This window comes from Carlito syrichta, unplaced genomic scaffold (genome assembly GCF_000164805.1).
Source record: "Carlito syrichta isolate Samal-C Ts95f unplaced genomic scaffold, Tarsius_syrichta-2.0.1 Scaffold313769, whole genome shotgun sequence".
In the NCBI taxonomy this organism is placed as follows: domain Eukaryota; kingdom Metazoa; phylum Chordata; class Mammalia; order Primates; family Tarsiidae; genus Carlito; species Carlito syrichta.
This window is the reverse complement of record NW_007257865.1, coordinates 87,062-98,579: the sequence shown is the minus strand read 5'-3', so window position 1 is coordinate 98,579 and position 11,518 is coordinate 87,062. Positions and strand designations below refer to the sequence as shown.

Genomic DNA, 11,518 nt, shown 5'->3' with positions numbered 1-11,518 from the left:
TCCACCAACCGGTGTATGAGCCCACTGGAACCTATTTCCCACTGCCTTACAATCTGTCTGTGCAGCGGTATGTAGATTTTGTCCCTGGAACAAAAGAAGGTACAGAAGAGGAAAATAATGGAGGAGAGGGGGTCAATAAGAAGTTAGAAAGAGAGCAGAGTGAGAGGGAAAACAGACATACTTACCAACTAAAGGTGAAAAAACGACACAAAGCTGAAAATAAGTGAAAAAAAACACACAAGCAAAATTCCCTAAAGAATACTGGTAGCTACACAAAGACAGACTAACAAAATCATGCATTTTGATGCATTCATCCTAACACAAACAGATAGTGTAAGAAAAACAAGCAAAAGTGAGCAAAACAAACAGTCAAAATGATAAAATCAAAAGTCAAAATAAGAAATCAGACTAGCTCTGGAATCTTTCCTGAGTGTCTAAAGTCTCTTCAGCTCTGATCTCCAGCCTCTCCCCTTTGTTTTTATTGCAGACGGCTATATTTACTCACAGCTTGGGTTTTCTTTTAGCCTGCTGCCTGGGAGATCTGTGACGCTTAGCTGCCTGTGTTTGATTAGCATGGGGAGGGGCTTTGTCTCCTGTTTAGCGACGTTACCTTAGGAGCTGCAGTGGATGCTGCTCATAGGTGGGTGGGGCAATGTAGTTCTCTGCCTTATGAATGTTCAAGGTGGCAGTTTCTCTTTTGTGGATACTTTCTCTCCACTCATCTGGGTCCCTGGGCGATCCACTATGATGGATGGTGCTGAAGTGGGAGGCACCGGGGATCAGCTGCACAGCTGGGCGCTGGGTCCGGGGTGCCACCAGCAGGCTGGGGTAGAGGAGGGGGTCAGGAGTTCCCTCCTCTGGAGCTGAGAGCCTCCAATCAGCACCTCCTTAAGATATGCTGTTCCATTAACAAACATGGGGTCGTGCGCTGAGTGCCCCAGCCAGGGAGGGCCCTGAGCTCCAGAGCTCCAAAGCCCCAAAGGGCAGGTGGTGAGCAGTAAGAGTGGCTCTGGGCCACTCACAGGGTACTTCAGCCAGAAATGGAATTGGTATCTCTGAGGGGTGGGCACCCAGAACCCCCTGGGTGACTGGCAGCTTGGGGCTGGGTGCTGGGTGAGATGATGTAGCCAGGGAGGGAGCCAAAACCCAAGACTCCCATGTGGGTGGGAGTCACATATAGTGGAGCAGCAGCCAGGGCCGCAATATCTGGCCCTGTGATGGACCAAGGGTCCCCGGCCTTGGACTAGTGAGGCTGGTGGTGAGCAGGGGGGTGGGGGAAGAAAAGTAAGATTCTTTTTGGGAACTCACGTCTGGAGAATCTCACAATTCCACCTATGCCGTTGCCATCTTACCGGACCTTCCTGTGTCTTTATATTAAAAATGCACCTCTTGTAGACAGTGTAGAGTTGGGTCTTGCTTTTTTTATCCTTTATGGCAGTACAATCTCTGCCTTTTATTTGAAATGTTTAGTCAGTTAATATGTCATGTATTTATTGGTATAGTTATAAATAAGTCATTTTACTATTTCTTCTGTTTATCCCTTCTGCCTTTTGTTTCTTGTATTGTTCTTCTCTAGTTGCTTTCAAGATTTTCTCTTACCTTTTATTTTTAGCATTTTGACTATGCTGTGCTTAGGATTTTTAAAAATTATTATTAAGGTGAAATTCACATAACTTAAAATTAACCATTTTAAGATAAACATTTCAGTAGCATTTAGTACATTCACTATGTACCACAACATTGTGGTACACTACCGCTATCTAGTTCCAAACATTTTCATCAACCCAAAAGGGTTGTACCCATTAGGCAACTGCTCCCTGTTCTCCTCTCCCTTCATTCTCCCAGAAGCCAGTCAATCTGCATTGGGTCTCTCTGGATTTGCCTAATGTTATGGATATTTTATATAAATGGAATAATACAATATATGACCCTTTGTATCTGGCTTCTTTCACTTAGCATAATGGTTTCAAGTTCCATCCATGTTGTAGCTTGTATCAGTAGTTCACTCTTTTTATGGCTGAATATTTCATTGTATGTATATACCACAGTTTGTGAATCCATTCATTCATTAATTGATGAATATTTGGGTTGTTTGTACCTTTTGTCTATTGTGACTAGTGCTGCTATGAATATGCATGTACATGTATTTGTTTCAGTACCTATTTTTAATTCTTTTGGTTATATTCTGGAGGTAAAATTTCTGAGTCATATGATAATTATATGGTTTTTTTTTTTTTTTAGGAACTGCTAAACTGTTTTCCACATTCCACCAGTAAAGTAAAAAGATTCTAATTTCCCCACATCTTTATCACTACTTGTTATTTTCCATTTTTTTGGGGGGGTTACAGTCATGAAGTAGTATTTCATTGTGGTCTTGATTTGCATTTCCCTGGTGGTTAATGATTTTTGAGCATCTTTTTATGTGATTGTTGGCTACTTGTAATCCTCTTTGGAGAAATGTCTATTCAACTTCTCTGCCCATCTAAAAAATTTTAGAGTTATGGGGTACTTTTACCCATTTTTAATTGTGCTGGTTACCTTTGTGTTAATTTCAAAGAGTTCTTTATATCCAATAAATAATTGCCAGTCTCAAAAGACTTTTCACTGTTTTCTTTTAGGAGTTTTACATTTTAGGTCTTACTTATAAGTCTTTACTCCATTTTGAGTTTATTTTTGTGTAAAGTGTAAGATAAGGGTCCAATTTCATTCTTTTGCACTTGGACATTCAGTTTTCCCTGCATAATTTGTTGAACAGACTATCATTTCTCTATGGAGTAGTCTTGTTCACCCTTGTTGAAGATCATTTGACCATAAATATGTAGATTTATTTCAGACTGTCTGTTTTGTTCCATTGTCCTGTATGTTTGCCTTTATGCCAGTACCAGGATGTTTTAATTACTGTAACTTTGTAATGTCCTGAAGTCAGGAAGTGTGAGGCCTCCAGTTTACTTCTTTTTTTCTCAAGATTGTGTTGCCTATTCAGTGTCCTTTGTGGTTTCATATAAATTTAGATTTTTTTCTATTAAAAAATGCCATTGAATTTTGGTAGGGACTGCATTGAATCTGTAAATCACTTTGGGTAGTGTGAACATATTGACAATATTAAGTCTTCCAATCCATGAACATGGAATATCTTTCCAGTTATTTATGTCTTCTTTAGTTTGTTTCAGAAATGCTTTGTAGTTTCCTGTGTGCAAGTCTTTCACCTCCTTGGTTAAGTTTATTCCTAAGTATTTTTAATCTTTTTGATACTACTATAAATGTCATGATTTTCTGTCATATTAAGAAAATGTCCCTGCAGCAACTTGGATGGATTTAGAGATGATCATACTCAGTGATCTATCACAGAAACAAAGAACAGGGTACCATATGTTCTCACTCATAAGCAGATCTTGAACCAGCTATATTATAAGAAAGAAATTGGTAGTGGGGGGGGGATTGGCAGTTGAGGGAAACTGCTAGGAGAGGAAGGGGCATACAACAAGAGTAACTGCTTACTCCATTTTGAGTTTATTTTTGTGTAAAGTGTAAGATAAGGGTCCAATTTCATTCTTTTGCACTTGGACATTCAGTTTTCCCTGCATAATTTGTTGCAGGGAAACAAATTATGATTTGCAGTCCCTACCAAAATTCAGTGTTTGTATACCCAACCCTGAATTGTACCCCACATCTTTATAATAATAAAAAATAAAAAAATAAATAAAATGTCCTTTTTGGAGAGTGTGTGTTGTTAGGGTCTAGAAATACAACTGATTTTTGTATATTGCTTATGCATCCTGTAACTTTGCTGAACTCATGCATTAGTGCCAGTGGTTTTTTTGTTTGTTTGTTTTTGTTTTTTGTGGAAAAGCAACAAAGCACAAAGGAAGACCTCAAGGGAGGAAAAGAGACACAAAAGAACTACAGGGCAATGTATGTCTTTAAATGTTATGATGACCACCAGGAAAGCAACTCTAGCCTCATTGAGGAGCACAAAACAAAAGCCAGTCTCTATGCCAGTCACTCAGGGAACTGCAAGGCAGGTCAAAATGCACAAACACAGGACTTTCAGAACAAGGTCTATATTAGCTCTCTGGTACCAGCAAGCTGCATTAGGAATATGTACTGTCATTCTTATGGCTACTGCTGCCATGCTGAGAAATGGAGGATAATAGGCAGGTGAGTGAATAGCCACAGGACACTTACCAAAATTGTCTGCCATTTCATCATTGATCAGTCTTCTGGCTGCTGTAAGATTTGGATTAAATTCCAGAGTTCTCAAAAGTTGATTCTATCTACCTATCTTAGGAGTATGCCGTGGGCGGGGGGGAGTTCATATATTTATATTTCATCGAATTTCTTGTCCATATAGTTCACCCAATTTGGGAATTTTTCAACCACTATTTCTTCAAATATTTTCTTCTACTTCATTCTGTCTCTATTCTTGGTCTTGATTTCCAAGTACCTTTTCATTGTTCCACAAGTCCCTAAAACTCTGTGATAAATCTCTCTCTCTCTCTCTCTTTATCTCCATAATCTTGTATTACTCTGCTTTCAAGTTTTGGACTCTTCTGTCGTCTCTATTTTTTTTTTTTTGAGTTGGAGTCTCACTCGGTCACCCAGACTGGAGTGCAGTGGCTGCTCCCGGCCACCGCAGCCTCACCTGCTGTGCTCCGGCTATCCTTCCGCCTCAGCCTTCCGAGTAGCTGGAATTACAGGCATGCGCTACCACATCCAGCTCATTTTTTTATTGTAGAGATGAGGTCTCGCCAAGTTGCCCAGGTGGGTCTCGAACCCGCAGGCTCAGGCAATCCACTCACCTCAGCCTCCCAAAGGTGCAGGATTACAGGCTGAGCCACTAAACACGGCTTCATCTCTATTTTGATATTCCATCCTGTTGATTTTTTAACTTCAGATACTGCATTTTTGAGTTCTTGAATTTCCATTTGCTTCTTTTTTATAGTTTACATTTCTTTCAAGACTTTAATTCACTATGAGCATATTTCTCTTTACATTCTTGAGCATAGTTATATTAGCTGCTTTAAAAACTTATGTTTACAACAGAGTCAACTTTTCTCTTGGGATTGAGCCACATTTTATTTTCTTCTCTGTTTTGAATTTTGGACTCTGCAATCTATTATGTGTCTCTCAAAGAATATTGATATTTGTCATTATTTTTATTGTTACTTCATTGGGCACTTAAGATGACTGGGCTAAAATGCAAACTCCTTCTCTGCACTTGACAGCTCCTCATATCTCGGTTCAGTACTTTTAGCCATTCGTTGTTGTATTAGTTACTTATTGCTGTGTGTCAAATTTCCACAAAATTTAATTTCTTAAATTAATGAACACTTATTTCACACAGTTTCTAAAGGTCAGGAATCCAGGAGTAATTTGGATAGCTTGTCATATCTCAGAGACCTGTCTGAGACTGCAGTAAACATATCATCTGGGTTGACTAGGGCTAGCAGGTCTGCTTCCAAACTTACTCACATGGCTATTGCCAGCAGTCTTTAGTTCCTTTTCATAGAAGTCTGTTCATAACATGGCAACTGGTTTTTCCCAGAGAATGTGAGAGAAAGAGCATATGCCTAAGACAGAACAGCAATGTCTTTAAAAATCTAATCTTAGAAGTGACATACCATCACTTATGCTCCATTCCACTGATCACATAGACCAGCCCTGGTATAATGTGAGAGGTGACAATGCAAGAGGGTAAGTAACGGGAGGTAGATATATAGAGGGCTAACATATAGCTATAAATCTATTCAAGTAATTGAATTTGTAGTTAAAAGCTCTCATGCAATGAAAACTGCAGGTTCAGGTGGCTTTGCTGGTGAATTCTTTCAAGTATTTAAAGAAAAAACAATACCAATTTAAAAATTGAGGATAGGCAGTGCACATTGACCAATCCCAACACTGTAATCCCAACACTTTTGGAGGCCAAGGCAGGAGGCCTGTTTGAGACCAGGAGTTCAAGACCAGTCTGGGCAACATACTGAGACCTCGTCTCTAAAAATAAAAATAAAAAACGGAGTGTCGTGGCATGCACCTGTAGTCCCAGCTACTCAGGAAACTGAGGTAGGAAGACTACCTGAGCACAGGAGGTCAAGTCTACTAGTCAGCTGTGATCATGCCACTGCATTTCAGCCAGTGTGAAAGAGTGAGACCCTGACTCAAAAAGTTAAGAAATAAATAAACAAAATAAAATAGTATAAAACATGTCCCAGTTCATTCTATGAAGTCAGCATTATCCTGATAATATAAGACAAAGATATTACTAGAAAATGTACATACTAATATCCTGCATGAACACTGATACAGAATTTCTTAATGAAATTAAAGCAAATAAACATTATTATAAAAAATGATATTTCATAGCCAAGTAGGACTTAACTGTGGGAATGCAAAGTTGGGCCAACATTAGAAATTCACTCACGTAGTTCACTATCTGAATAAAGGAAAGCCACCATAGGAACATCTCAGTATATGTATAAAAAGAAAATATTGTCAGGTGTGGTGGTTCATGTCTGCAATCTTAGCTACTCAGGAGGCTGAAGTAGGAGGATCACTTGAACCCAGGTGTTCAAGGCTGCAGTGAGCTATGATCCCGCTACTGACTGCACTCTAACCTGAGTTACAGAGCAAGACTTTGTCACACAAAAAGGCAAAAATATTGTAAGACAAATACAATTTCTATTCATAATTTAAAAAACAAACAACAAAAATATCTCAGCAAACTAGAAAGAGAACGTCTTCCATCTGATAAAGTGTATCTGCAAAAATCCTACAGTTAATATCACTCCCAATAGTAAAAGATTTCTTTCCCACTATGATCAGGAATAAAGCAAGGCTGTCTTTTCTCAACACTCCTTTCAACATTATACTAGAAGTCCTGTTAGTGCAACAAGGTAAGAAAGATAAATAAAAAGTAAACAGTGGCCCCGGTATGATAACAGTTCATGTTATAAACACAAGTGACATCTACCATCTTTTTGCCTTGCTTCACCCTCTCAATTATTTTAACTTTTGTTTCCATCATTATTACTTGGTGCTTCTTAGCAGTAACAGCTGCATCACCACTGCTTTTATGCTCGCTTCCAGACATCCTGTATGACTGTACTCTAGACAGTACTGTAAAGCATACAAAAGCACAACCACTTGTAGAGGATGCATGTATGTGACAATGTACACCAGACATATGAACTAACTTCAGTAACTGGACATATGAACGTATGTTTGCATATTTGAAAGTTGCAACTTGAAGGTGTGTATGTAGGCGACTTACTGTATTGGCAAAACATCAGATGTAAAGATAGATGGAACAGAATAGAGTCTAGAAATAGACCCCCTATATGGTCAACTGATTTTTATCCTGTGTAAAAAGGTACAGTAACTCCCCTTTCATTTTCATCTTTGGTTTCAGTTGCCCATGGTTAACTGTGGCCTGAAAACATTAAATGGAAAATTTCAAACATAAACAATACATAAATTTTAAATTGTGCACCATTCTGATCAGCACTGATGAGATCTTGTACCATTCCTCCCAGGATATGAATCATCCCTTTGTCCAGCGTATTCATGCTGCATGTGTGCCCCACCTGTTAGTCACTTAGTAGTCACCTAGTCCAGGAGGTTGAGGCTGCAATGAGCTGTGAATGCCACTGCACTCCAGCCTGGGTGACAGCATGAGACTCTGACTCCAAAAATAAAAATAAATTGCCATCACACCAACTTTTTAAAGTCCTTTGCTGTATTAAAAGAGGATCAACTCCTGTCTCATTTTGCCACTCCAAGAGACAAAGGAACCACAGCTCTGTTTCTATACACCCTCTTTTTTACTCCTAGCATGTGAACATCAGTAAGAACCTGTGAGTTGATTGCATTGTGAGGGTCCTCTGGCACTTTGGCAACAAGACATAATAAGTTCCCCACACATGGTTATTTGATAATGTAGCCTTCTTTTACAGAAATGTATGATGCAATTTATATTTTTTTGTACTAGGAAATAATCTGACAGCTCTGCCCAGTGCTATCAACAACCTTTTTTCACTGAAGGAGATAAATTTTGATGACAACCCTTTGCTGAGACCTCCAATAGAAATCTGTAAAGGAAAACAGTTGTATACTATCACACGTTATCTACAAAGGGCAGATGAAAGAGATGGTAGGTAGTGAGTGATTTACTATCTTACAAGTCATTTTCTGATATTTGTAAATTAACAGTTTGCTTTAAATGGAGGTTTTCAGTCTGACAGAAATATTAAAATATTTATCATCTTCCTTCTCTGAAGGTTAGGAATTGGTTTTGATAATTGATTCACACAACTTGGGCTACTGAAAACAGGCAATCTGAGCGGAGGGGTGGGCTGTTTTTTTACCCATTACCCTTCAATAGGTGTTTCATTGTGTTTGTGGCCAGACTGAGATTCCACATATGACTTTTTCAGTTTTGATCCATTTTACCACTTGCAGTTGTTATCAAAAGACATATTTTTCACTTTGAGGGAAGTCCACAGATAATTTCCACTGATGCAAGTCATTCTTTGGCCACTGTGATCATCTATCTGAAATCCTTGGACTGTCTCCATCCCTTCTGTCCTTGAGCTCTCAGTTGTATGTCTCTGTTTCTGAGACCAGGCCCATTTTCTTTAAATGTCTTCCCATTAGACCCGTTGGAGACTGGCTTCTCTAAGCCTCTGAGAGAACATCTTCCCTGTCCAGTTCTTTCCTTGGGGCTAGGTTCCCAACAATTAGGCTTTTCCTTAGATTCTGACTTGCTACTCATCACTGCTTCAAGCGAATCCAAATTTTGGTCTAGTTTAATGCAATGAACCAATAAGTACTGATCCATATTTGGAGAAATGGAATATCCAAAACTGTCTCTCCACATCATTCTATCATGTACCTTGGCTACATAATCAGGAGCTTTTACCAGCATGTTAGTGTTCTTAGTCTCTAAAAATTCACACTTCTTTGTAAGTCACAATATACATCCATATATATGGCTACCATTTAGAAGTTTTTGCAAGACTTGGCCTTCATTGATAAAGGAACCAGAGATAAAATACAAAACCACGGTAGTTGTCTTCTTTAACTTGCTGTGCAAGCTGATTGTGCTGATTATTAACATAAAAGGGGACATATTGCTGGAATTCTATTTCTGTAAAATAGAGGTTTTAGAGATTTTCAAAGATAAAGCATTTCTGTTAAGCATGGTACTTTAGAGAAGGGCTGTGTAGTTCACATGATTGCAATCCCTTGCTAAAATTCTGTGTCTCAAGTTCTCAAGGAAGGAGGATTCAGGCAGTTTTAGCTTCTATGGTGAAAATGCTGTAAGCACTTTATGGCGATAGTTGCAACAGATCAAAGTCAGTAAAAATGAGAGTATCTCCTTTCTTTATGCCCAAGGAGCCTTCAGACTGCAGGCTTTGTACCCAGTGAAGGGGTGGGGGAGAAGTCAGCATGGAAAATGTATTTATTTTGCAGTTAACAAATAACATTGAATCCTTTTCTTAAGCTCACACTTAGGGAATTGGAATTTTCATTTATATCACTAGCATGCACTCTAACCTGAGAAAGTCTGTATAAAAGGCTTAAAAATGTATTAGATCATATCTGAGATGATCATGGAGGGAGGATTTCTAGTTCTTGAAAATTCTCATAATGCTTTGGTCAACAAAAAATAAATGTAGCTCACATTTGCTGGAAGCTTTAAAAAACCTAAAAATGCTAATTTCTAAGCCAACACTTATTAAATAAGCTACTTGAATGTGAAATATGCATAAATTTACCTTATTTATAGTAGATGTGAACTTGGTTTCTCCAGTTGGTACATAAAGAAGCAAATAAAATCATTGCCCATGTTCTCCATACACATGCACACAAACACATAAAAAAGCCAGAATTGAAGGAAGGAGTTAAATTTATCTCAAATTCTAAAAGAATTAAAGGGCTTGGAAATAACTTTGAAGTTGCTTATAAAATGCTTTGAAAAAATCATTTTGGCTGGGTGTGGTGGCTCATGTCTGTAATCCCAGCTCTTTGGGAGGCCAAGGTGGGAGGATTTTTTGAGCCCAGGAATTTGAGACCAGTCTGTGCAATATAGCAAGACCCCATCCCTATCAAAAACAAAACAAAACAAAAACAACCATTTTAAGATTTTTCAGATTTTAGAAGGAATGAATCAAATGGTTTAAATATCAGCTCATACTTAAGATCTACATTTTCAATTTTACTTGACATGTATGTTTAATAGAAGCACAGAAATAAGAAAACTAGTTATATTAACTCAAAATAGAGTATCATTTTCAAAAGAGGTAAATATTTATTCTTGTTCAAATGTAGAGAAAATCTTAGAGAAGATATTCAAGATAGTTGCCAACAACATTACTGAAACGAATTTTGAGTTTTTGTGTCAAAAATTAAACCTGGCAAACTCAGAAACTGATAGGCCCTCAAACAGGTATGCATAAGCGACAGATTTTGGTTCAAACTTATTCTCATATTCTAATTTATATCATATTGATAACACATGGCTTTGAAACAGTTGTATTAACATAAACACTACTTTGTTGTAGAAGACTGATTTTACTTTGTTGCATATTTGTGATCTGTTGGCAGGCCATATAGCATAATAAAGAGTAAGGGCTCTGAGGACAGACTGTTTGGCTTTTAATCTCAGCTGGCTTTGTGACCTTGAGCAATTCCTTTACCTTCTCTATGCCTTCATTTCTTTACTAATGAAATGGATATAATTACCTAAGAGAGTTGTCATGAGAATCAACTGAGACCAAGCTATAAAGCATGTAGTGCAGTAGCAGTGATTTACTGGTTTATGATAAATAATCTGCAATTATTATTTTAAGGTCTTGAGATTTGAATGGTGGCTTTTCTATAAGGAGACAAGGGATGGATTGGAACTAACATTCACATTTTATGTGCCAAGCTCTGTGCCAAACTTTTATACAGATTCTCTTCTCTAATTAATTTCATCATTACTTCAATCTGGTAAATTAGTTTAAAAATCTAGATATACAATATTTTAGTAGTTTAAAACAGTATTCTTAACTGGTCATTCAAATAATAATTATTTCAATTTTTTTCAGCACTGTTTCATTAAGTGAGAGAGCCCAACAAGCACTTGTTATATGGAAAACAGAAAGTAACAAATCATCATTAACTGCTGCTGCTTTAACAGACCAACTAATTCGGGCACTAACTATGATAGGAGCATATGAAATTATGGACAAAATAACAGCTTTAAATCTTTTTGCACATGCAATTAAATTCTAACCAGTGAATCAATAATAATAATTGAAAATGCATGATGCACTTATATAATTGAAACTGTATTTTTGAACCATCTCACTTCACTTTATCATAAAAGGGAATTGCATGTCAAGTCTCATCTCATGCATTCCTAAGAGTTGATGAAAATTTATAACTATCATCCTAATGTTACCATAATAAAATATTACAGATGTTGTTTTCTGTATTTGTTCTGTTGCCTAGTAATGATAACATTGAACTTGAAAAT

The 11,518-nt window shown here is 37.6% G+C and overlaps 1 protein-coding gene across 1 annotated transcript in view; it reads left to right on the top strand.

Annotated features, from left to right (window-relative positions):
* Positions 1-11,274, top strand: part of LRRD1 (leucine rich repeats and death domain containing 1) — a 30,570-nt gene extending 19,296 nt beyond the window's left edge. Inside the window, exons 3-5 of the mRNA XM_008070581.1 lie at positions 7,985-8,146; positions 10,327-10,444; positions 11,088-11,274. Coding sequence (XP_008068772.1) covers positions 7,985-8,146; positions 10,327-10,444; positions 11,088-11,274 — 467 coding nt within the window. The remainder of the gene's footprint in view (positions 1-7,984; positions 8,147-10,326; positions 10,445-11,087) is intronic.
* Positions 11,275-11,518: the final 244 nt, after the last annotated feature.